Source organism: Hemiscyllium ocellatum, chromosome 25 (assembly GCF_020745735.1).
Source record: "Hemiscyllium ocellatum isolate sHemOce1 chromosome 25, sHemOce1.pat.X.cur, whole genome shotgun sequence".
Classification (NCBI taxonomy): Eukaryota; Metazoa; Chordata; class Chondrichthyes; order Orectolobiformes; family Hemiscylliidae; genus Hemiscyllium; species Hemiscyllium ocellatum.
The window spans coordinates 48218607-48246341 of NC_083425.1; the positions used below are offsets into that span (position 1 = coordinate 48218607).

General features: G+C 44.9%; 1 protein-coding gene across 1 annotated transcript in view; it reads right to left on the reverse strand.

Moving 5' to 3' along the window:
- Nucleotides 1-1858: 1858 nt before the first annotated feature.
- hs3st3l (heparan sulfate (glucosamine) 3-O-sulfotransferase 3-like) overlaps nt 1859-27735 on the reverse strand; it is a 147869-nt gene continuing 121992 nt past the window's right edge. Inside the window, exon 2 of the mRNA XM_060844612.1 lies at nt 1859-3322. Coding sequence (XP_060700595.1) covers nt 2704-3322 — 619 coding nt within the window. The 3' untranslated portion in view covers nt 1859-2703. The remainder of the gene's footprint in view (nt 3323-27735) is intronic.

Consider the following 27735-nt stretch of genomic DNA (forward strand, 5'->3'; position numbering starts at 1 on the left):
GTCACCATGTCAGAAACTATTCAGATTTAGTTAATGGAATGTAAATGCCAGGAGCTGCCCATGGTGGGATTTGCATCTGGGACCGCCTGAGTATTAGTCTAGCTCATCATGAGACAAGGCTCGTCACCGTACCACAATGCCACCATCTCTCCTTTTCGATAATGTAGTACCGCAGAGGAAAGGGTGATCCATGGGCAAATCAAAGGGGTTCGATGCAACTCAGACTCAATGAATGGGAAAGCTGAAAATTGGGAGATAGAATTAATTTGGGGGTGATTGTCAGTATTGTGGAGCATTTAGTGAAAGTCTGGGAGAGCCCCAGCAAAACCAGAACATCTGATCAACGTAAGAATGACCAAAAAGGAGAATACCTTGCCATTACCACACAAGATATAATCATCCAGGAAACATAGCAGAGTGACAGAGTTTATCATGCTCCCTGGAGGAAAACATAGTTTCGATTTTGGAAGCTGCTCATAAGCGCACAACAAATAAAGAGAGCGGAAGCAGGAGACAGATAGCTTTTATAACACCAGAAGTAAGTTCTGACTGTTTTATTCAGATTAAACTCCCAGGAGTCAAGAAGGGTTTGCATCAACTAGATAATTAAGGGCTGCACTGATGATGGGAGGCACGTGAATCTCCTTACATACATTAAAATGGAGATGGCTAAATTAGCGAATGTGTCATATGAAAAGCAAGTGATTTGTTACAGCAAGTGACTTATTATCATTCAGTTCAACACAGAGACTGGCATTTTGACTGCCCCAGGGAATAGCTAACAGTAAAATTGCTGCATTCGAGCAGTATATCACACTTCCATCAGTTGCTTCTTGTTGTTCGCCCTTAATTAAAAGTCTGTGTTCTCAAAGTGTCATCCCTGGAAGTAAGAGGGTCCTTCAGGAGATCCCAATGAAATCACCAGATTTACATCTTTGTTGACTAACTAATATTATTTCTGTTGCTGTACACTAGTGCTAAATACATTTTCTGCAGCGACAGCTGTGTTTTCATTTGAATTGCCCACTGAAACGAGGGGCTTCTCAGCCTATGTTAAGTTTTCAAGGAGTTTCTCATAAATAAATCCAAGGCTTGCATTTGATGGGTCCACCAGGTAGTATCAATATTTGCAAGGAACAGGGAAGAGGGAGTAAAGGGTACGTTGAGTAGGTGGGGAATAGTGATGGTCCCCAAACTGTATCTGTATTTGCAGGGATTCAGTTACAAGGACCATACCTAAATGTGTGTGTGTGTGTGTGTGTGTGTGAGTTAGAGTGTACCTCTGTGTGAGCGTGTGTGTGTGAGAGAGAGTGAGTGAGATGAGTGCATGTTTATGAGAGAGTTTGTGTGTGAGAGACAGAGTGAGTGAGTGTGTGTGTGTGTGTGTGTGTGGATGTGTGTGTGTGTGTGTGTGTGTGTGTTAGTTAGAGTGTACCTCTGTGTGAGCGTGTGTGTGTGAGAGTGAGTGAGATGAGTGCATGTTTATGAGAGAGTTTGTGTGTGAGAGACAGAGTGAGTGAGTGTGTGTGTGTGTGTGTGGATGTGTGCAGGTGTGTGTGTGTGTGTGTGTGTGTGTGTGTGTGTGTGGTGTGTTGAGGGGGATGGGGTTTTGGGGTTGTGTTTGGTGGCGGCAGTAGTAGATTGTAGATTGTTCCTTACACATGGCCAGCATTTTCAGGCAATCATTGCCCGCAGGTGCTCAGAAATGTGTTTATTTTTGTTGAAGTTTCAGAAAATGCTCAAATGAGACAAAAAAAGAGAAGCAGCATTACTTCGGTTATGTGGACTTTACTGCAACAGTAAAAAATAGAATGATTTTGTGAGAAATGACCACGCAAACACACACACACACATATATTATATACAACAAGTAGAAAGGATACACAACAGAGAACAATAGAAGATTGGCTTTATTCGATGAGAGTGGAAGATTTCTTCATGGCAAGCACAAAGTGAACTATAAAAGCTTTTCCCACAAGTGGAGCAACTGAGCTATCCCCCACTGTTCTCCTTTCATTTATATCACAGGTCGTAATATAGAGAAGGGAAAGGAAATTAGTTTCAGGACGATTAGAAATTAAAGTAAAACAATGCTAGCAGTTAAGCTCATCGATGATGTCAGAACACTGCTGTTACAACAAAGCAGTAACTGTGAAGACACGAAGGAAGTGATAAATCACAATACAACGTGACATAGGACAGCAAAAGCATTCCTTAATAAAAACGGCAACTTTCTGTGGAAGTTTTTGAGTGCGAGTGAATCTAAAGGGATTTTTAGCCCTGACATTATTCACTTTACAGACACTGCTGTTAATAGATATATATCAATATATCTATTTATATATATGCATATATTTTTTAAAAAATTACTCAGGACCATTGCAAGCAAAAAATAAAGTCAATCTGCCTCGCAAGATGAACATTGCCCTTTTAAAGGTGGGATGAAGATTTGAGTAAATATTGAGTGAAATCATCCGTAGTCTGGGTCTTCACACTCAGACACCCAGTCCCTCTCACAGTCTGTCACTCAGTAGATGCAGAACGCCCATATCCTTGACAGGACTCCTGCTGTGGATGATGAATGTATGGACTACATCTTTGACATCACGTGAGAACTTGGATCTGTTGGTGCCCTGATCGATATCTCCTCCTTTCCAGCAAGTGTTTCAGTCCTTCTGAATGGGTGGCCTCTTCTAGACTCCTTCATTCCCAGCCAAAGTTCTGCCCTGTCATTTGATAGAAATGATGGTTGAAAGGCCGGTAGAATTCCCGCAGTTGTTCTATCACTTCTGGGTCAATGTCAGGATGGATCCGGCCTTTCGTTTTGCCAAGGCAGTGAGGTTTGCCATTGCCCTGTGGCTTCTTCAGGCAAGGGAAACCCTTGGTCTCATTGAAGAAGAAATGTTCATCTGTTATCATTCTCTGCAGGCCCAGGAAGTCCTGGACTTTTCCCAGTTCTCCAGCTGGATCACTGATCAGCCTTTCCCCACTGACAAAGTGCATCTGAGACAAGGGGAAATACTGGAGCCAGTTCTCCAAATGCTGAGCATAGATCCCAATCCATATTGGGCTCCACGACGCGTCAATCAGGCCTGTAGTCCTGTTTTTGAAAGTGAGCGTTTCAAATCCGGGGATGCCCGGTGCTTTGGAGATGATCTGGGTGTAGTCTGAAATTGCTCGAGTCACTGGGTCCCGTACAACCACAATCAGCTTGGTGTCCTTGGACATAGCGTGAATACGCCCCGGGGCTTCTGCTGTCACAAAATACCTGGGCGTCTTCTCCATTACAATCTGACCATCAAGTGCTTTGGGCATCAGGTTCCTGCAAGGAATCACAGAGAAGTTAGTCGTTAAGTGCCCATTGAGAATCCCACATATGCCCACCAACACTCATCCTCAAAGAGTCACAACCAAAGATGCTTGCACATCTTCCAATCACAAGATGGAGATACTCAAACCTTCACAAATTCAATGGAGTCAACAGTAGGTGTGCCGTATTTCAATGGGAGTTGAGTTGAATATGGAAGGCAAAATACCAGTGGATGTCATAAATCTGAACCCAAAACAGATCATGCTTGCAGTGGTCAGGTAACATCTGGAAGATAGTCACTAACACCTCAGATGCACTAACAACTCAGATGTTTTAAACTTTGGGCAGGATTTACACAATTAAAAGTAGGGCATTGGTTATGAACCTCCAGATGAAGAGGTGGATGCAGGTACAGTTACAACATTTAAAAGACATTTGGATGAGTACATGATGAGGAAAGGTTTGGAGGGATATGGGCCAAGCACAGGCAGGTGGGACTAGTTTAGTTTGTGATTATGGTCAGCATGGACTAGTTGGACCAAAGGGTCTGTTTCAGTGCTATATGACTCTGTGATTCTAATTCCATTCATCTGAAAGTCTAGCTTCCTCAATCCACAGATGCTGTTTGATCTACTAAATGATTGCAAGATTTGAGTTATCTAAAGAAATGCTGGATAGGCTGGGTTTTCTTCACTGAAGTCTAGGAGGTTGAGAGATGACCTGATAAAAGTTTATTAAATAATGAGGTGTACAGATAGAGTTAATGGTCGTTATCTTTTCCCTAGGATTCTTGATTTCAAGACTTGGAGGCACATTTTTAAGGTGAGAAGAGAGACATTTAAAAAGGGCATGAAAGGCAGATTTTTTACATAGAGGGTTACTTTGTGTGTGGAATGGATCTCCTGAGGAAGTGGTGGATGGGGGTACAGTTACAACAATTAAAAGACATTTGGATAGGGACATGAATAGGAAAGGTTTGGAGGGATATGTGCCAGGAGCAGGCAGGTGGGACTAGTTTAGTTTGGGATAATATTTGGCATGGACTGGTTGGACCAAAGGATCTCTTTCTATACTGTATGACTCAATGACTCTATGACTCTGACACTCCCTGTTTATTTTCAAAGGTTAAAAAAAGATTATTTACATGACAGAAAATGGACACCTTGAACTAAGTAACTTGCTTGCCTTTAATATTGAATGGGGCTTGATAATGGTGAGGTTAGAATGGTGTAATGTCAGCCCCTGTCACATGTTCATTTTGTGTGCTTTCAGACTGTCACTGTGTCTCCAGTAACATTAATGAAAGTAGCTGAGTGTCACCTGTTGTGGTGCCAATTTGGAGATTACTACATCTCAGTTCAGATAACAAATACCACACAGGGTCCAGTTCTTCTTGAATCTGATATCTGATATAATTTACGACAGTTACTATTTATAAGGCTGCTATATCACGGACATACACCCGCGGCCTGGGTTCGATGCTGGTTAATGCTCCTGTAAGTTACACATACATGTCCTGACTACACTGACTCCAATAACACAGTGAGAGTGACTTAAGATGAGATGAGTGATGATGATATGTAGCTGTCTTAAAGCTACAGGTCTGTTTAGTCTGTACTCTATCCATGATATAACTACTCTTCATTTCTAATGGAGTTAATTTGGCACCTTGGAAAATTACCTCAGGATAATAATTATGATGCTTACTTTAATAGATGAAGGTAGGCCTCACCACCTCAGCGCCAGAAGGTTGTTGGTTCAAGTCTCACGTTAGCGACTTAAACACATAAAGCAGGTCGGCACAGCTGTGCATTACTAAGGGAGCACAGCACTGACAGAAGTGCAGTCTGTAAGATGTTAAATGGAGGTTCTAACTCTCAGTTGCAAAAGATCTTGAGACAATATTCAAAGAAGAGCAAGGGGAATTATTTCAAATGAAAATAACAAATGCTGGAGATCACAGCAGGTCAGGCAAGAGAGAAAGCAAGCTAATGTTTTAAATCGAGATGGCTCTTCCATCTATTCCTCATGCTCAGGTGGCACAGTGGTTAGCACTGCTGCCTCACAGCGCCAGAGACCCAGGTTCAATTCCTGCCTCAGAGCTGAAAATGTATTGCTGGAAAAGCGCAGCAGGTCAGGCAGCATCCAAGGAACAGGAAATTCGACGTTTCGGGCAAAAGCCCTTCATCAGGATTCCTGATGAAGGGCTTTTGCCCGAAACGTCGAATTTCCTGTTCCTTGGATGCTGCCTGATCTGCTGCGCTTTTCCAGCAACACATTTTCAGCTCTGATCTCCAGCATCAGCAGTCCTCACTTTTTACCCAATTCCTGCCTCAGGCAACTGTCTGTGTGGAGTTTGCACATTCTCACTGTGTCTGCGTAGGTTTCCTCTGCGTGCTCCAGTTTCCTCCCACAGTCCAAAAATGTGCAGGTTAGGTGAATTGGCCACGCTAAATTGCCTGTGGTGAAGAGGTAAATGTAGTGGAAGGGTCTGGGTGAGTTGCTCTTTGGAGGGTCGGTGTGGACTTGTTGGGCCAAAGGGCCTGTTTCTACGCTGTAAGTAATTTAATCTCTGTCCAATATTCATCATGTGGTCGTGTTTTTGGAGCTTTCTGTGCATAATGTAGCTGCTGCATTTCCTGCAGTAGTGTAGTGACATACACTTCAAAGACACCATGTTGGCTGTGAAGCTGTTCTTAATGGCATCCTGAGCTTGTGAAAGCCATGATAGAAGGAGAATTCTTATTTCAGCAATGCTACCTCACCACTGGCTGCTTCATGCACTGAACTATAAAGATTTATTTGCCTATGGGGGCAACTTAGATAATTTCTTTACATTAAAAGCGCAGTATAGTGTGAAGTAGTTCTCAATCTAAAGCACGGTAAGCTTAACATTAAACAGAGATGGGTTACATCATAATGTTCCTCTGATAGTATTGCAAAATTTGCAACCACTACTGCACATTTCTGTTACCTGCTATTGAACAGGGGGCAACATGGGGACAACACTCAAATTCAAACCCACGGAAATTCTTGTGGTGAATAATTGCCTTTCGATGTACCCATTTTGCCACAACAACGTCCCCTGATCTCACTAACATATCCAAATGGACACATCAGCATTAATAAAGAGCCATGATTGGGAGATGCCGGTGTTGGACTGGGATGGATACGGTTAAAAATCACATGACACCAGATTATAGTCCAACAGGTTATTTGCAAGTACAAGGTTTCGTAGCACTGCTCCTTCATCAGGTAGCAATTAAAGCTTGTACTTCCAAATAAACCTGTTGGACTATAACCTGGTTATGTGATTTTCACATTAATAAAGAAGAACTCAATCATTAGTTCCGCCTTTTAGTAAAGCATTAGGTATTGAATGTTGGCAGAAGCTTTTCCATTTTTAATATAGTGTCCACCGACGTTATGAAGACGCACCGAAAGGAAGAGTGTAGGGCAGGTCTCAGTGAAGGCAAACAATTAGAAAGGAGCTTAGACAATTACACAGAAACAGTAGGAAACTACTCTGTCCTTCCTGTGGCAAACTCTGGGTGTACCTTACTCCTATTTTGCACCAGCATCATTACACAAATGTATATTCACGGACTGTATTGTCTGCAAGGAAAAGAAACAGAGCAGACAAAAGTTGATACAAGGCTGTAGCTAGGTGCAGAGCATACCAGGCAAGCATGGAGATAGCCCGAGCCCATTAGTCTCACTCCAGAGTTTCTGGATATTCCATGTAGTCAGACTAGATGTGTCCCCAGAATCAGCTCTTCATCTCTCTGACTAGGGAGCCTAACACACTTTGAGAATCGCCCTCAGGAATTATTCTAAGCCCTGCAGTCAGCTGAGGTGGGAGTAACATTAAGGACCAGCTCTAAGCACCCTTTATATAAGAGCAGTGATTGCCTCTTACTCACCCTCCTATGGTTTCTAAAGCCTCTGACCCCATCCCACCTCCTGCGACACAGCAGACGATAGGCTGGTCGTGGCTTAAATCAAAAGCCTGCCCCTCATGTGGCACCTACAACCTAGGGTGAGCATGAGGACCATTGGGTTTGAGCTGACAGCACAGTGCCAAGACTGGGCTCAAATGCATTTCTATCCCCTGAACTCCAATTACAGCAGCTCCACCCACACACAACATATGGTTGGAATATGTTAAAGAGGATGCAGACAATATTTTTATTACCCAGATGCTCAGTTCTGTATGTCTGAGGAATATTAATGGCAACTTACAAGCAATGAAAAAAGTTATCAATGTCAAACCAATCTTCTACTTAAATGAAAACAGTTATACAAATATCCAAGTTCTGAAGAAGGTTAGTGTCAATCTTGAGCAGAGACTAAAACATTACAAATACATTTCACCCCTTGGTTTTCTCTTATTTCTGTTCAAAGTGCCGCGGCACTGGAAGTCAATTGATTCCTTGTTTGGTGAACTCCCTTTCAGTTTCTTTTCCCTAGTGACAATACACTGCAGTCCCTTACCCTCCCCATTATGCAGCAAACTGCTGCCCTTCTTTGAATCATTTCACTGCCTCAAGGATTTACTTTGAGTACAAATTGCAGGCGCTGATCACAGAGCAAATGAGGGAGTGCTTTTTACAAGGTCACCACCTGGGCTGCTCCAACCGCATAGCTCACAGATACAAAATTACCCTCAGTTCAAAGGTCAGGGCCTAACTTCATGGTCAACACCCTCTCATCCTCTTGCGTGTCCGAAACAATCCAGCAAAACCCACTGTGGGTGTCCTGCACTTCTGAGCAAAATAACAGGGTTGCGAAGGGAGAGGTAGCTTCAATTTCTTCCCTTTGGAAGGTTGTTTTACAAGCCACAAGAGTGTAGCTTTTGCCAGGGAGGAAAGTGGGCAGTCAGCTTGTTTGCAGGGATTGAATTGTAGAGGATGGATGGCAGTTAGAGTGAGACAGACAATTCAATAGTAATATGATCCCTGCCTATCAGGAGATAAGGTGGGCAGTTAAAATGTGTAGGGCCTGGTGAGGCGATGGCCTAGTGGCATTACTGCCAGATATTAGTGCAGAAATTCAGCTAATGTTCTGGGGAGGAGAAAGTGAGGACTGCAGATGCTGGAGATCAGAGCTGAAAATGTGTTGCTGGAAAAGTGCAGCAGGTCAGGCAGCATCCAAGGAACAGGAGATTCGACGTTTCAGGCATAATCCCTTCTTCAGGAATGAGGAAAGTGTGTCCAGCAGGCTCAGATAAAAGGTAGGGAAGAGGGACTTGGGGGAGGGGTATCACCAGACCATAACAACTCGACGGTTGGAGGAAGAGCGCCTCATCTTCCGCTTAGGAACCCTCCAACCACAAGGGATGAACTTAGATTTCTCCAGTTTCCTCATTTCCCTTCCCCCACCTTGTCTCAGTCAAATCCCTCGAACTCAGCACCGCCTTCCTAACCTGCAATCTTCTTCCTGACCTCTCCGCCCCCCCACCCCACTCCGGCCTATCACCCTCACCTTGACCTCCTTCCACCTATCGCATCTCCAGTGCCCCTCCCCCAAGTCCCTCCTCCCTACCTTTTATCTTAGCCTGCTGGACACACTTTCCGCATTCCTGAAGAAGGGCTTATGCCCGAAACGTCGAATCTCCTGTTCCTTGGATGCTGCCTGACCTGCTGCGCTTTTCCAGCAACACATTTTCAGCTAATGTTCTGGGGATGCAGGTTCAAAACCCATCACAGCAGATAGAGGAATTTCAGTTCAAATGAAAAAAATATCTGGAGTTAACAAGCTACTGTTGATCAATTGTCAGAAAATTCACTAATGACCTTCAGGAATGGAAATGTGCCATCCTTAGCTGATCTGAGCTACATGTGACTCCAGACCCACAGCGACGTGATGACACTCATCTGCCTCCTAAAATGGCTGAACAAACCACTCAGTTCAATGGCAGCTGGGACGTGCACCAAATGCTGGCCAGCGATGAGTGAATTAAAAAAAGACCCAAATGCATACCGATTGAGGACGTGGTGGTAATGTCCCTGGAATAGTGATCAGAATGCCAGGGTAAAATTCTGGGAATGTGGGATTGAATCCTATTGTGAAGTTACAACTCTGTACTCTGAATAAAATTCTATCTTTGTCTCCAGAACATTTTTTTAGCTTGGAGAGAAATGTGAGGTTTTATATCAGTATCTGGTCAACCTCCACTAGCGTGTCTTTCATCGCTGGTGCCCCATAATCAAGCAAGTCCACTTATCAGAAATAAAAGCAGAATGTGCTGGAGAAACTCGGGATGTCTTGCAGCATCTGTGGCGAAAGGAATTGAGATAATGTGTCAAGTCCTCTTCTTCATCCTAAAGTACTGGTAAACCTGCTGAGTTCCTCCAGCACTTTCTGTTTTCAAAAAAGGTCACATCCGATTCAAAGTATTCACTCTGTTTCTCTCACACACACACAGAAGCTACCAAATCTGCTGAGTTCCTAAAGCACTTTCTGGTTTTATTTCAGATTTCCAGCATCTGCGGTTTTGCCTTCGTTGAACGTATTGTCAAGATTCAGGTATTTAGAAGAGAACGTAAAAGGTGGAGATGGCACCACAACTGAAACCTGGTTTCACCTAACAGTGAGACTGTAATCGTCTGAATGTGAAGTAGGGTAAGATCTCCCTGTAGAATATGGTCTCCCAATATTCAGCTCTGTGGCCTGATATCCACCTCACAGGGAAAGGGTTAATGCTATTTACTGAGGTCTCAGTGTAAAGGGTTAATGCTGTTTAGAGAGCCCATTATTAAGACAGAGAGGAAAAAAAATCAATTTCCTGTAACAGTCACATTACAGAATATTTCTCAGATGAAAGGGACGTTTGTGGTCAGGGAATGTTCATTTTGATGTTCCTCTTGATGCTCTTTTTGTAATGCAGCCTTTTAGTCTTCACTGAACAGCCTCTTATCTCTCCACAGGCTTGACAGGGGTACTCTCACTGATTGACTCCATTGTAATTATCAATAGACTCCCAATTAGTCATGCACTCAAAAACCATGGAATGAAGTGGCCCTGTTTTTAACAATCTGAAAGAGGTTTAATGACCACACAAGCATTTTCCTTGCCTGTGGGAGAGTACATTCACATGAATTTTTGATCTGAGTGTAATTTTGGTCACTACAAGGATGCACTTAGAATATGAAAGCACTAGCTGGCAATATTTAGTCTCTGAAAGTGTTTTGGGAGCCATTTGCAAGCTTTGTTTATAAAGGCATCCATGGATTTATTTTGTTTGTTGATTTCGGCTTCAAAAAGTCTTTATTTTAAAAAAAACTCACCGCTTCACCAAACACTGCTGCAGCTCAATTAACATTAATGTTTATTCTTTCTGATATTCTTAATCTATTTTGCTTATCACAAATACAACTTAGCAAGCAGCTTCGAACAACAGAGCCGTTTCATATAATTAAGGCTAACACGACATAAAAGTGTCAACCATCATAAGATTTACGAAGATATTTTGATGCATCAATCACTGTTCAGCTCTCAAATTTCATCATTTGTTTCGTAGCTCACAGAGCAACTACTTGTGACACAGTAGTAGCGTCCCTACCTCAGTGTCAGGACATCTCGGTTCCAGGTCAAGTGGTTTGGCATAGCATGTTTGAATGGGTTGATTAAAAACATCTATAGAACGACCACTATGCCTATAGCTTTGTGAGCATTGGAAGTAAAGGAATGGGTGCCTTATCATACTAACAACTTTCAACCTTTACCATAGAGTCATACAGCACCAAAACAGACACTTCGGTTCAACCAGAACATGCCGAACATTATCCCAAACTAAGCTTGTCCCGCCTGCCTGCTCCTGGCCCATATCCCTCCAAACCTTTCCTATTCATGCACTTATCCAAATGTCTTTTAGCCATCATAATTATACCCACATCCACCTCTTTCTCTGGAGGTTCATTCCACACAGCGAACCACCCTCTGTGTAAAACATCTTCCCCTTGTCTTTTTCAAATCTCATTCCCCTCACTTTAAAAATGTGCCCCTTGGTACAGTGGTAAACATGGAGTCACCGTGCCACCATAGCGTAGATTCACTCAGAGTCATGTTGGGGCTTTTTCAGGTTTGATTAATAAGGCCTGTCAATGTAAACTCAGCTTATAGAGGATTCATGGATGATCTGATTGAGGTATTTAAAATGTTTGAAGGGGGTTAATGGATTATGTCCGACAACAAGCCACTGATCTAAAACATTAGACAGGATTTTAATGGAGAAACATGATGGCACTTTACATGGGAGGCCATGTACCTCCCATGGTTATGACAGGGCTTGAAGGGACTGATGGGCACAACTCATCCACACACTGCATGATGGCTAGGAGGCTCATTATTAACAAGCCATGCAACTATATTAACCCTCAGCCTGCCAGAGAGGAATAGCAGCTCAGGAATCACAGGGGCATCACATGGCCATCCAGTGCTTCCATAAAGCTGCCAAGTTGGCCTTGCGTGGTTGAGTGGGGAGGGGACCATCCCACACTCTCAGACATCTGGTGCCCCACTGGTATCTGGAAGGCAGGTGCCAGCTGGTGCTGGAAGCCATCTCCCGGCCTTTGCTTTCGGCTCTCTGCCTGGCCCCCTCCCCATAACCTTCATCACGCTTCCATGACCTATGTCTAGGGATCCAGGGATGATTCCTGATGATCCCATTGGGATCGTAACCAGCAGCAGCCAATTGAGACAAAGACAGATTTCTAATCCGTAAGGGAATCAAGGAAAGTGGACTTTAGGATTATCAGATCAGCCACTGAATGGTAGTGAGGACTTGATGGACAGAATGGGTCACTTCTACACCTCGGACAACTACCTGTGTGGAGTTTGCACATTCACCCCGTGGGTGCGTGAGTTTCCTCTAGGTGCTCCGGTTTCTTCCCACAATCCAAAGATGTGCAGGTTTGGCGAATTGGCTGTGGTAAATTGTCATTGTGTTCAAGTAAGTTTCAGTGCATTAGTCAGGGGTAAATGCAGAGTAAAAGGGTGGGGGAATCGATCTGGGTGGGTTACCCTTCGCAGGATTGGTGTGGACTTGTTGTGCCGAAAGGTCTGTTTCTACTTTGTAGTGATTTTATGGACTCTATATCTCATGCTCATTGTCCACCTTTAGCTGCTACCAGAAGTCCTCAAGGGTCAGGGTTTTGCCCTGACTCCTAACTTTTGGGGAAGGCCCACCTCGAGCCTAACAGCAATGAAATCTCCCGAGGCATTCCATTCACAAGTGGCAGGAGGTTGCTACAGATTCTCCAGCCATGGGTGAGATCTCCCTCACTGACATTAATTCCAGCCATTAACTCTGCTTCTTGTTCTACAGATGTGGCCAGATGGGCTGGATTATTCCTACATTTTCTGTGGTATTTATTTATAACTTCCAGGATCTACACAATATTTCCCTGTTTGTGGAATTGCAACAGAGAAAAATGAGGGCATAATTTTAAACCGGACCTTGATCACTCAGAAAGGCAGCCAGAAGACACCTTCTCACAGAAACCACAGTCAAAATTTTAAGTGCTCTGCCTTAAAAGCCCATGCCTACTGACACAATGGAAGCTTTCAAAAGTGAGATCAATAGACTTATGCTTGATAAAGGTATCAAGGGATATGAAGCAAAGGTAGATAAATGGAGTTGATGTTACAGATAAGCCTTGATTTAATTGAACAGAAAAGGAATGAAGGGCTCACTGGCCAACTCCTGTTTCTCTGCTTCTAAAGTGCAGCGTAAGTGACTGAGAATATAGCCAGTAGTGAAGGGGCAAATGAAGAAGAGGTTGGAGCTACACAGGTGTGTGTTTGTTTGTGTGTTTTGTGATTGTGGGATAGAGAGTGCATGTGAGTGTGTGTGTAAGAGAGAGAGAGTGTGTGCATGTGTCTGTGTGAGAGAGTAAGAGTCTGAATGAGAATGTGTCTGAGTGAGTGTGTGTATGTTTGTTTGCGTGCGTGTGTGAGTGTGTGTGTCCATACGAGAGAGTAAGAGTCTGAATGAGAATATGTCTGGGTGAGTGTGCGTATGTTTGTTTGCGTGTGTGTCTGTGCGTGTGTGAGAGAGAGTCCGCATGAGAAAATGTGTGTGAGAGTATGAGTGTGTGTGTGAGAGTGTGCATGTGAGTGTAAGAGTGTGTATGAGTGAGTGTGTGCATTAGTATGTGAGTATGTGGATGTGTGTGTGTGTGAGAGTGAGTGTGTATGTGTGCAAGTGTGTCTGTGAGTGTGTGTGTCTGTGAGTGAGTGTGTGTTGGAGTGTGTGTGTGTGTGTGTGTGGGTGTGTGTGAGTGAGTGTGTGCATGAATATGTGAATATGTGGATGCGTTGAGTGTGTGGGTCTGTGTGAGAGAGTGAGCGTGTAAGACTGTGAATGTGTCCACGTGGATGAGAGTGTGTGAAAGTGTGTATGTGTTTGTGTGTGTGTCTGTGAGTATGTGAGTGTGTGTGAAAGTGTGTATGTGAGAGTGTATGAGAGAGTGTGTGCTTGTAAGAGAATGTGTGTGTGTGTGAGCAAGTGTGAGTATATGTGTGCTTGTGAGAGAGATGGGGTGCTCATCAAAAAACTGCTATTCACAGTAAATAGAGCTTTAACTCATTCATATGAGACTTCGCTAACCAATATTTAAATAGTCCCATTGAACCAATTTATTTTAAATTGGTTTTTGCCCTGTGTTAAGTTTGTATTGTTGGATGTATAATTCTTGAATTGTTTATATGGATATATCACAATGAAATGTTTGGGAGTTCTATTAACTTGCGTGTGTAAACTATTAAAGAGTGTGTTAAAGAGGACAAACATTCCAAATTCATATGGGTCTATGTTCTGCTCTATTGCAACTGACAATAGATTGAATGATGAATTTGCTGCTAAACAGCATGGCAGAGTTAGATCTATCTGCGCAAAATCAAAAATTTAATTATATATAAATGAGAATGAGGTGCCTGAGAGAATTGAGAGCAATAATTGATGAAACAATCAAAGTCTAACCTCTGGAATTACTAATTCAACTATCCCTACAGCACCCTACCTCTCTCTACAACCCCTACCCCGAGACCCCAACACCCACCCCCACCCACAAAGTCCCCCTTTCACCTCCTTCAGTTCTGTTTCAGTGTTTGGCTAAATCCCCGTTATAAAAATAGAGCTTCCTTAGTTGTGGGACAAAGATAGTTAGTATTATGTTTGTTGAACTCACTCGTTCAGCCCAGACACAGCCAGCTCATCCTCACTGGCCAAGGAAAGTTAATACTGGGCACAGCAACTTTTAGATCATAGAATCAGAGAGTAGTACAGATCGAAACAGGCCCTTTGGCCCAAACTGCTCCATGTTGACCATGGTGCCCACTCAGCTAGTTCCAGCTGTTCGTTTTTGGTCCTTATCTCTCTAAGCCCTTCCCATCCATGTACCTATTCAAAGGCTTTTTTAAGTACTACTATTGTACCCACCTAAACCACTTTCTCTGACAGCCCATTCCATATACGCACCACTCTCTTCATGAAGAAGTTGCCCCTCAGGTCCTTCTTAAATTGTTTCCCTCTCAATTTTGGATTCGCTTCCAGCTATGGGCTGTCACTGTTACATTTAGGGGTGAAATTTGGCCCAAGATGGCTCTTTGAAGATGATGTTGGAAGGAGCCCTGGGAATTAATTCCCTCTAAATGTATTGGCCAACTTAGATTAGATTAGATTAGATTACTTACAGTGTAGAAACAGGCCCTTCGGCCCAATAAGTCCACACCAACCCACCGAAGCGCAACCCACCCAGACCCATTCCCCTACATTTACCCCTTTACCTAACACTACGGGCAATTTAGCACGGCCAATTCACCTAGCCTGCACATCTTTGGACTGTGGGAGGAAACCGGAGCACCCGGAGGAAACCCACGCAGACACGCAGAAACTTTCTGAAGGTAGAGAGTGCTGAGACTATGAGAATGATTGAAGTCTTATGAAATTATAGCATTTGACCCATTGTGTCTGTACCAGCTCCCAAAAACATTACCCAGTTCATCTCATTCTCTAGCCCTATATCCGCAGCCTTCTGCACTTATTTAACGCCTTTAACAGACAAAACCTCCCAGGATGCTTCAGGTGGTAAAACACAATTTAACACTGAGTGATTCAGCGTAGTATTAGGAGAAATGGTCAAAACCCTGATCAGACAGGGATGTTTAAAGCAGTGACTGAAGGATAAAACTGAGGTAGTGAAGGGTTTGTAGATGTTATTCCATTGATTAGGGGTCAGACAGCTGAAGGCACAGCCAAAAACAATGGAGTGATTACCATTGGGAATGCTCTAGCTTTAGATTGACACTAATATCTTGAAGATTTTCAGGACTGAGGGGAGATTACAGTGATCGGGAGGAGCTAGGTCATCGATTGGATTTGAAAACCATTGACACAATGGGACAAATGTTACAAAGAGAATTCTTGTTAAAAAATAGGAGTAAAAAAAGCAACAGATCCTGGAAAAGAGTATCAAATGCCTAAACCAATCAGTTGTTTAGTTTGGAAGAAATGTCAAACGGTAAGCACTTCGACACAGCATCATTTTTACATCCCTCTACATAACACTACAGTTCCTGCTATATTGTTCTAACACTGACCTAATGCCTGAACCATTTGTCTTGAGGACACATCAGATAATCCCTGAGATATCAAGGAAGTAGGGCTGGAGGGCTCTGTGTCCCAGACTATAGCTTAAACCCTCATTTATGCAGTGAATTTAGTCCTGGAATGATTTATCTGTGGTTTCTCACAAGAACACAGTCTTAAATATTTTGGAGCTGGGTCATTTTCCATCAAAGTAACCGTTGTAATGCGGATATTATGTCATTGACAGGACCCACTCAAATTTGAAATTTTCTCTTCTAAGCTCCAATGTGCATTTTCTATCTTCTATGTTTCAGGGCCATGTTGAAATAATGTTTCAGCCCTCTGTATCGCTACGTGATCCAACTCAGGGCCGAACAACTGTGGCACCTCTGATCATTCTTCTTTTCCCACCTGAAGGATTTCAACCCCAGTCCAGGAGTACTGTAATTTCTTTCTGATTTACTTCATGATCCTACCTACTCAGTCTCTGGAGGGATGATCGCAGTTATTTTAAACATTCAATGAGTAGATTAATCATGCTTCTGAAAAAACTTGATGTGCCAAAGAAAGACTTTCTTGCAAACCGTTCAATTCACAGAAGAATAGCAGCGAAACGATTAGTAGTGAAATGGTTTCCGATTAGTGTAGAATATCTTAATTACAGTCCCTGGTGGATGAGGCTTTGGCAGACTGCATTGTGAGGTGGAAAAACAAGAAAGTGACACTATAAAATCTCTAAGAGTTAAATATTCACAATAACAGACGTGTTTATTAATCCTTCACCATTAAAAACAATAGGAGGCTTGAGTTCATTAATTACTTCCCCACAGGCTTATAAGTTTTAATTGGTTATTAAGTACTCTTGAGGAAACTGTTTAATAATCTGTTCTAGTGATCTAATACCATTGAAAACAGTAATTAGTGTTTAATTAGGAGGTGTGTGCTGGACATCACACTGTGAAATGAATGAGAGTTTCGCACACTCAAGATAATCTATTGAGGCTTAAGAGAGATTTGATTTAATATCCACCCACTTCCAAGAGACTTGACTATAACTTTCAAGTTATCCATTATTCAGTGTCAACACATGGAACAGGTAGTGGGCAGTCAGCATGAAGATACTTCAGCTCACTGTCTATATCCAACCTTTGGATTATGTTTGACTAATTACTTTGCTTTGGATCTGCAAATATTATCCATTATTCGCCAGATTTTACAGGTCCTTAAGAGTCCAAATGCATGCTTATGGGTGCAAGTCCCACAATGTTGCTTGTAGCTAAAAAGCTAGAGCTACAATATGCTGCGTTGAAACACCTTTCCCCAAATGAAAACTCCTTCACTCCAGATGGTACTGTGCCTGGGAAAGGAATCTGTTCTGTAAGAGGATAGTGACAACTTGTCTGGTGGTTTCAGGCTTAGTCTAGAGTTCCTTCTGTCACTACTGTATGTGAGTTATGCTTGGCCAACTCTTCAAAAAACTGGAAGGTTGCATCAAATTCCTTTTCTTCGGTCTGGTTCTCAGGTGAATCTTGATGGGCCCAACTTGTCCAAGTGCTCTCGATTCGTATCTGAGACATGATAACATGGTTGACTCTTGACTGTTCTCTGAAGGAGTAACAAGCCACTTGTTAACATGGTTGACTCTTGACTGTTCTCTGAAGGAGTAACAAGTCTTCTTCCTTGAGAAAGGATGTACTGGAACTGGAGGGGGTGCAGAGGAGGTTCACTAGGTTGATTTCGGAGTTGAGAAAGTCCCATTTTGAGGAGAGATTGAGTAGACTGAGACTATACTCATTGGAACTTAGAAGAGTGAGGGGGAATCTTACAGAAACGTATAAAATAATGAAAGGAATAGATAAGACAGAAGCAGGAAAGTTGTTTCCACTGGTGGGTGAAACTAGAACGAGAGGGCATTGCCTCCAAATAAGGGGGAAGAGATTTAGGGCTGAGTTGAGGAGGAGCTTCTTCACCCAGAAGTTTGTGAATCTGTGGGATTCCCCACCCAGTGAAGCAGTTGAGGCTATCTCATTGAATATTTTAAAGGCAAAGATAGATAGATTTTAGAACAGAAAAGGAATTAGGATTAAGGTGAGTGAGGTGGGTAAGTGGTGCTGAGTCCATGCAAAGATCAGCCATGATCTTATCGAATGGGGCCAGATGGCCTATTCCTGCTCTTATTTCTTAGGCTGTTATGAGCTGTAAAGTAATTACAGACATCTAGAGATGCAAAAGGCATTAGATAAATGCACTATATTTCTTCCTTTAATTAACAAAGTCAGTTAAGGCTCAACCAGTTCTGAGGTACAGTGCAGTTCAATGTTTTCTTAACACAGAATCGAAAACTTGAGTGTGACACACTGGATACCAGATTAAATGAGAGGTTCACGTGTAGCCTGCCTATCATACAGGACTTTGCTTGGTATTTCTAAGTCTATATAGGCTGAGCCAGGTAGCTACCTATCTGGTGCACCAGACTAATCAGCTCCTCAATCACACAGAGAGCTTTTCCTGCACTCAGATCCTTCTGTCACACTGGGCAGTCAGGCTACATCCAGGCAGGACAAGTGTGAGACAAGCACAAGTCACACAGAGCCAGATGTGAACCACTTCAGTGCAGTGTCGACTCTCGATGATGATTTGTGGAGAACTGCTGCTGTCCTTCAGTGACACTTTCGCACAAGGCCAGGCTCTGAGCATCATTGTTCCCAGCATTCACATTAATAAGTGTCCGAGAGGCAGATGTCTGGCTCTGTGCAACATTAATCACCAAGCACTGGTGACATACAAGAGGAAGACAAATGATCGAAAAGGACTTTCTTTTCATCTCAAGATGGGCAAGTGCAGCACTGGTATCTAATCTGCATTCCGCAGGCTTAAAGAGAAGGCCAGTGGCTTTGATTAATGTTTAAAAAGGCTGTGAGTACACCTGCTCTCTCATCTGCATGAAGAACCGCCTGTGGTTCCTTCTCTCGGGCCCTGCCACTCATTACCATCCCACAGAAAGTCTCCTTCCTGCACCTGCTCATCACCATAATCCACGTGCTGCCATCTTCATTGGCCATTTCATCACATTCTTGGCAAGACTGAGGCACCAATGATTCAGACAGGAACCTGTGGTTAACATGAGATTACTTTTTCCAGTATCTTTATCTCTTGACCCACACTTACATGGTGTTACATTGCTCAGTTGATAAAGAGACAAAGTAAAGATGTTGCTATCTTACAGCTCTGACTCCAGCCGCAAAGTTTTACCCCACGTGTGTGTGTGTGTCTGTCTGTCTGTGTGAGAACATGTGTATGGGGTGGGTGGGTGTGTGGTTGCATGTGTGTATCTGTCTGGGTGAGTGTGTGTGTGTGTGAGTGTGTATGTGTGTACCTGTCTGTGTGAGTATATGTGTGTCTGAAGTGGTGTGTGTGTGTGTGTGTGTGCATGTGTGTGTGGGTGTATATGTGTATCTGTCTGTGTGAGTGTATATGCATGCATGTGTGGGTACATATGTGTATCTGTCTGTGTGAGTACATGTGTGTGTGTGCGCGTGTGTATTTGTGTAGGTGTGTACGTGTGTATCTGTGTGAGTACGTGTGTGTGTAGGTATATCTGTGCATCTGCCTGTGTGAGTACATGTGTGTGTGCATGTGTGTGTAGGTGTATATGTATGTCTGTGTGAGTGCATGTGCGCGCGGGGTGTGTGCATGTATATGTGTTTTTGTCTGTGAGTACATGTGTGTGGGGGTGGGGTGTGTATGTGTGTGTGTGAGTGAGACTGTGGTGTGTGTGTGTGGGGGGGGTGTGCAAGTGTGTATGCGCGTGTGGGTGTGCGAGTGTGTGTGTGAGTTTGTGTGTGTGTGTGTGGTGTGTGCAAGTGTGCTTGAGTGTGTGTGTGTGTGGGGGGGGTGTGCGAGTGTGCTTCAGTGTGTGTGTGTGTGTTTGTGTGCGTGCATGTGTGTGTGTGGGTGGGTGTGTGAAAGGCAAAGAGGAAACATAATCAGATTTGCATTTAGATATCACCTTTCTCAGGATATCCCAAAATGATTTACTGCCAATGAAGTGTCATGGACATGTTGTCACTGCTGTCATCTCATTACAATGACAAGGATACATCTCTCCAGGGTCTGCATTTGTGACAACACAACCACTAGATGGAGCACCATGCAAGTATGCACAAACTCAAAGAGTGTGGCTTCAAAACTCACAGGCAGCAGGAACACACCTCATATTATGAATAAATGCAAGTAAGGTCACTGGAGTCAAAGTAATGAAAGTACATTTGGGAGGAGCCCTTAAGAATAGCCTTCAAAGTGCTGACTCTGTTTGGAACTCTGTGAAGATCTTTTTCTGTGCTTTTAATGACCTTGTATGACTCCATTTGCCCAATTCAGATCTCCCTGAAGGAGGACTGCCCTTGTTCTCCTGCACAGACACAGTCTCTGCGCTCGCTGTTTCATTTCCTGGCACAAGACTATTTTTAATTGCACTGAAATCAGTCCGACTGCACTTTACAGCGAAAGGCTGACATTGAAGTCCTTCAGCTTTTTCTAGAGATAACCACCTCATGATAGAGGCAAAGAAAATATGGCTTGTAACGGTTTTCAAGATGCTCCGGTCTTTTTGAAGATGCATCAGGAACCATCCAGCCTTTATACAATAGTTTCAAGAATAGTGGAGTCTCCTGGGGTAACAGATGGATCACAGCGGACATTTCGCATTTCAAAATGTTCAGAGTAAACACCTCGTAGATCCATTGAGTCCTACAGGCCCATTGAGTCTGCATCTTTCAAAAACAACTGACTGACTATTCTAATCCCAGCTCTTATCCTGCTTTCAAAATGTTAATCCCAGCAGCAGAAACACTTGACAGAAAACCTTCCAGGACTACTGAGCCTCCTGTGTAAATCTGAGATTCTCGCAGGGAGGATTTTACTTTTGAGTGGCTGACTTTCTTGCCAACCAGCAATTTGACGCTCTGAGGAGCACTAATTGGTTGCAGGAGGGAAGTCCATCCCTCGCTTGTGAATAAGCAATGCCAGCAGCAGTGGCCATTCATTCACAGGATGTGGGCATCACTGGTTAAGCAACGTTTATTGCCCATCCCTAATTGCCCAGAGGGCAGTTAAGAGTCAGCCACATCACTATGGGTCTGGAGTCACATGTAGGCCAGACCAGGTAAGGATGGCAGATTTCTTTCCCTGGAGGACATTAGTGAACCAGGTAGGTTTTTCTGACAATCAGCAATGGATTTGTGGTCATCATTAGTCACTTAATTCCAGATTTTTAAAAAAAAATTGAATTCAAATTCCCGCCTTCTGCCATGGCAGGAATTTGAAGCCAGTTCCCCAGAACATTATCTGAAATAACAGTCCAACGATAATACCACTCAGCCATCACCATCCCCAAGGCTTCCAGAACCCAGGGGAAGGAAGTACTTACCATGGTCATCATCCTGGGCCTTCAAGGAGGCGTGGACAGCTCCTCCTGCTCCCAAGTGATCAATTCATGTCCCCTGGAATGGTGTAGTGAATTCCAGCCATGTAGTCTCAGTGGGGGTACACTAGTCCAACTCACAACCTTCTGTATTACCTATGGCACCATCCTTTTTACACAGAAGGTGAACATCCCTCATCACAGGCTGCACTGAACGTTATAACTCTGGAAACTGTCTGTTGGCTCTGGTTTGAACAAACCCTGGATGCTGCATCCTAATTGATGACTTCCATGGAAACATACCTCTCAGGTGAAGCAATCCCAATGCTGCCCCTTCTCCCAGGCCTTGGCCAGTCCCTCAGCTGTACAAAGAGACCACACAGAGCTCAGATAGAGAGGGTCAGCACTTGGGTCAATGGGCCAATGGTGCAGATAACATGGTGTACATAATTTACACAGCCTCCTGCATCTTGATCAGTTTGAATGCACCATAACCCCTTGCCCTACAAAACCACAAAGCCCTATGTTTATGCAAATTTGTCAAAGGAAGTAAAGTGAATGTAATTAGAGTCATAGAGATGTACAGCATGGAAACACACACGTCAGTCCAACCCGTCCATGCTGACCAGCTATCCCAACCCAATCTAGTCCCACCTGCCAGCACCCGGGCCCATATCCCTCCAAACCCTTCCTATTCATATACCCATCCAAATGCCTCTTAAATGTTGCATTTGTACCAGCCTCCACCACATCCTCTAGCAGCTCATTCCATGCACGCACCACGCTCTGCATGAAAAAGTTGCCCTTTAGGTCTCTTTTATATTTTTCCCCTCTTACTCTAAACCTATGCCCTCTAGTTCTGGACTCCCTGACCCCAGGGAAAAGACTTTGCCAATTTACCCGATCCATGCCCCTTATAATTTTGTAAACCTCTATAAGGTCACCCCTCAGCCTCTGACGTTCCAGGGAAAACACCCCCAGCCTGTTCAGCCTCTCCCTATAGCTGGGGCTGTTTTCCCTGGAACGTCGGAGGCTGAGGGGTGATCTTATAGAGGTTTACAAAATTATGAGGGGCATAATTGTTCAGATTGAAAGAAGAAAAAGGTTGAATTTCCAAAAGAAAATGTATTGCACTGGGAAGAAATGGAAAGACAATCATTTCAGAGGCGGTTTCAAAAGAGAGCTGGATATGTATTTGAAAGTGATGAGTTTAGGGGGCGACAGAGATAGGGCTGGAGAATGGGGCAAGCTGGGTATGTCTAGGACTTACCTCTGAGGAGAGGATGCCAAGAGGGAAGATGAAAATTGAGACCGATTTGGAATAGCAAAATCACAGAATGACACGGATCGGAAGGAGACCATTTAAAATAGTGGTCATGATTTGAAGATGCTGGTGTTGGAATGGGGTGTACAAAGTTAAAAGTCACACAACACCAGGTTATAGTCCAACAGGTTTAATTGGAAGCACACTAGCTTTCGGAGCGACACTCCTTCATCACCTGATGAAGGAGCATTGCTCTGAAAACTAGTGTGTTTCCAATTAAACTTGTTGGATATAACCTGGTGCTGTGTATTTACAATAGTGTGCACATGACCAGAAAACTACAGGAGGCCTTTCAGCCCTTCAAGCCTGCTGCAACATTCAATAAGATCATGGTTGATTGGAATGTACCTCAACTCTACATTCTATGTACCCCCCGAGAATCTTTCAGCCTCTTGGCAATTAAGAATCTATCCACCTCGACCTTAAAATATTTAAATAGTTTGCATCCACTGCCTTTTGAGGAAGGAAATTCTCAAGACTCTCATCCCTCAATGAGAGAAAAAGTGTTTCTATTTTAAATGGGCAACACCTTATTTTTAAACTATGACCCCCTAGCTCCAAATTCTCCGACAGGATCTGACAGGTTTTAATTAAGTCCCCTCAAATCTTCTAAACTCAAGAAGATAGAAATGGAGTCATAGAGATGTACAGCACGGAAACAGGCCCATCAGTCTAACTTGTACATGCCAACCAGATATCCTAACCTAACCTAATCCAGTCCAATTTTCCAGCACTTGGCCCATATCCCTCTAAACCCTTCCTATTCATATACCCATCCAGATGCTGTTTAAACATTGTAATTGTACCAACCTCCACCACATCCTCTGGCAGCTCATTCTGGACATGCACCACCCTCTGCATGAAATCGTTGCCCCTTTGGTCCCTTGCAAATCTTTCCCCTGTCACCCTACACCTCTGCCCTCTAGTCTTAGACTCCCCTACCCTGGGGAAAAGACCTTTTCTATTTATCCTATCCATATTCCTCATAATTTTACAGACCTCTATAAGGTAATTCCTCAGCCTCTGACCCTCTGACCCTCCAGGGAAAACAGCCACAGCCAATTCAGCCTCTCCCTATAGCTCAGACCCTCCAACCCCAGAAACATCCTATGGGCGGCATGGTGACACAGTGGTTAGCACTGCTGCCTCACAGCGCCAGGGCCCTGGGTTCAATTCCTGCCTCAGGCGACTGACTGTGTGGAGTTTGCACGTTCTCCCCGTGTCTGCGTGGGTTTCCTCCGGGTGCTCCGGTTTCCTCCCACAGTCACAAAGATGTGCGGGTCAGGTGAATTGGCCATGCTAAATTGCCCGTAGTGTTAGGTAAGGGGTATATGTAGGGGTATGGGTGGGTTGCGCTTTGGCGGGTCGGTGTGGACTTGTTGGGCCGAAGGGCCTGTTTCCACACTGTAAGTAATCTAATTTAAAAAAAATCTTTTCTGCACCCTTTCAAGTTTAACAACACCCTTCCTATAGGGATACCATAACTGAACACAATATTCCAAAAGTGGCCGAACCAATGTCCCATACAGCCATAACATGACCTCCCAATTCCTATACTCAATGTTATTTGCAAGCCCCTAACCCCGCCCCCAGCTCCAGCTCCAGCTCCAGTCCCACACCAGGTCCTAGCTCCCAGCCTTGCCGGATTTTCACCATCCCTCCAGATCTCCCCCTCTCTGAGGATGAAAGATCAGTCCTCAGCAGGGGCCTCACCTTCGTTCCCCTACGCCCTCGGATTAATGAGTTCAACACGCGGCGAGATATTGAACAATTCTTCCGCCGCCTTCGCCTCCGTGCCTACTTTCACAACCAAGACTCCCGCCCACCCTCTGACGACCCCTTCTCCCGCCTCCAACACACCCCATCCACCTGGACACCCCGTGCAGGCCTCCTACCCGCCCTCGACCTCTTTATAGCCAACTGCCGCCGTGACATCAACCGACTCAACCTGTCCACCCCTCTCACCCACTCCAACCTCTCACCCTCAGAACGTGCAGCCCTCCACTCCCTCCGCTCCAATCCCAACCTCACCATCAAACCCGCAGACAAGGGAGGCGCGGTGGTAGTTTGGCGCACTGACCTGTACACCGCTGAAGCCAAACGCCAGCTCGCGGACGCCTCCTCTTATCGCCCCCTTGACCACGACCCCACCTCCCACCACCAAACCATCATCTCCCAGACCATCCAGGACCTCATCACCTCAGGGGATCTCCCATCCACCGCCTCCAACCTCATAGTCCCACAACCCCGCACCGCCCGTTTCTACCTCCTGCCCAAAATCCACAAACCTGCCTGCCCCGGCCGACCCATTGTCTCAGCCTGCTCCTGCCCCACCGAACTCATCTCCCAATACCTCGACACGGTCCTGTCCCCTTTAGTCCAAGAACTCCCCACCTACGTTCGGGACACCACCCACGCCCTCCACCTCCTCCAGGATTTTCGCTTCCCCGGTCCCCAACGCCTTATTTTCACTATGGACATCCAGTCCCTGTACACCTCCATCCCCCATCACGAAGGACTCAAAGCCCTCCGCTTCTTCCTTTCCCGCCGCACTAACCAGTACCCTTCCACTGACACCCTCCTTCGACTGACTGAACTGGTCCTCACCCTGAATAACTTCTCTTTTCAATCCTCCCACTTCCTCCAAACTAAAGGAGTTGCCATGGGCACCCGCATGGGCCCCAGCTATGCCTGCCTCTTCGTAGGATATGTGGAACAGTCCATCTTCCGCAACTACACTGGCACCACCCCCCACCTTTTCCTCCGCTACATCGATGACTGTATCGGCGCTGCCTCGTGCTCCCACGAGGAGGTTGAACAGTTCATCAACTTTACTGACACCTTCCATCCCGACCTGAAATTCACCTGGACTGTCTCAGACTCCTCCCTCCCCTTCCTAGACCTTTCCATTTCTATCTCGGGCGACCGACTCAACACAGACATCTATTATAAACCGACTGACTCCCACAGCTACCTGGACTACACCTCCTCCCACCCTGCCCCCTGTAAAAACGCCATCCCATATTCCCAATTCCTTCGTCTCCGCCGCATATGCTCCCAGGAGGACCAATTCCAACACCGCACAACCCAGATGGCCTCCTTCTTCAAGGACCGCAGATTCCCCCCAGACGTGATCGACGATGCCCTCCACCGCATCTCCTCCACTTCCCGCTCCTCCGCCCTTGAGCCCCGCTCCTCCAACCGCCACCAAGACAGAACCCCACTGGTTCTCACCTACCACCCCACCAACCTGCGCATACAATGTATTATCCGCCGCCATTTCCGCCACCTCCAAACGGACCCCACCACCAAGGATATATTTCCCTCCCCTCCCCTATCAGCGTTCCGCAAGGACCACTCCCTTCGTGACTCCCTTGTCAGATCCACACCCCCCACCAACCCAACCTCCACCCCCGGCACCTTCCCCTGCAACCGCAGGAAATGTAAAACTTGCGCCCACACCTCCACACTCACTTCCCTCCAAGGCCCCAAGGGATCCTTCCATATCCGCCACAAGTTCACCTGTACCTCCACACACATCATCTATTGCATCCGCTGCACCCGATGTGGCCTCCTCTATATTGGTGAGACAGGCCGCTTACTTGCGGAACGCTTCAGAGAACACCTCTGGGCCGCCCGAACCAACCAACCCAATCACCCCGTGGCTCAACACTTTAACTCCCCCTCCCACTCCACCGAGGACATGCAGGTCCTTGGACTCCTCCACCGGCAGAACACAACTACACGACGGCTGGAGGAGGAGCGCCTCATCTTCCGCCTGGGAACCCTCCAACCACAAGGTATGAATTCAGATTTCTCCAGCTTCCTCATTTCCCCTCCCCCCACCTTGTCTCAGTCGGTTCCCTCAACTCAGCACCGCCCTCCTAACCTGCAATCCTCTTCCTGACCTCTCCGCCCCCACCCCACTCCGGCCTATCACCCTCACCTTGACCTCCTTCCACCTATCCCACCTCCATCGCCCCTCCCCCTAGTCCCTCCTCCCTACCTTTTATCTCAGCCGGCTTGGCTCTCTCTCTCTTATTCCTGATGAAGGGCTTATGCTCGAAACGTCGAATTCTCTATTCCTGAGATGCTGCCTAACCTGCTGTGCTTTGACCAGCAACACATTTGCAGCTGTGATCTCCAGCATCTGCAGACCTCATTTTTTACTCAATGTTCTGACCAATAAAGGAAAGGAAACCAAATGCCTTCTTCACTATCCTATCTACCTGCGACTCCACTTTCAAGGAACCATATACCTGCCCTCCACAGTGTCTTTGTTCAGTAACACTCTCAGAGACCTTACCATGTAATGTTTCAGTCCTGCCCTGATTTGCCTTTCCAAAATGTTGCATCTCACATTTATCTATATTAAATACCATCCACCATTCCTCAGCCCATCTAATCAAGATCCCATTGTACTCTGAGGTAAGCTTCTTGTCCACTACACCTCTAATTTTGGTGTCAGTTGCAAACCTACTATCTATATTTATATCTCCAATGGTACCGGTCTGGCATTTCCTCATGGAGCAATCTGTTCAATCCAAGTAATTTTATAATTGTCAATGTAATTATGCCGGCTGTATTTTGTTCAACAAGTCTTTTTTTTAATACTTTAACATCTTTGAAATTCACGTGTAATGTTATAACACAGCCAAAGCAAATCTCAGGCAGCTGCTGCTGGCTTACTGCAGGAAAAGAATGAAAAGTTCAGATTGTTTGGTGGAGAGTTGGTAAAAGGGGTTATTTATCCCCCATTTGAATCAGGAAAGTGTTAGAAATGCTGAGCACAAGAGTCAGTAATGAAGAGCTTGTGCTCGAAACGTTGACTCTCCTGTTCCTTGGATGCTGCCAGACCGGCTTAAGGTTCTCCAGCACAATACCTTTTGGGTTAGTATTCTCCTGATCCATTCCTATCTATAATGTGATAGCCACATCTGCAAATGGTTTCTCTTCCTTTTCATGCAGTGGTATCTTTGGTGTTCTCCAAGGATTTATCCTTAACCCACTCCTCCCCCACATTGCTATGTCACCCTTCAATGTCAACATCTAACACATAATGTCAGTTTGCATAGGTACATTTACAA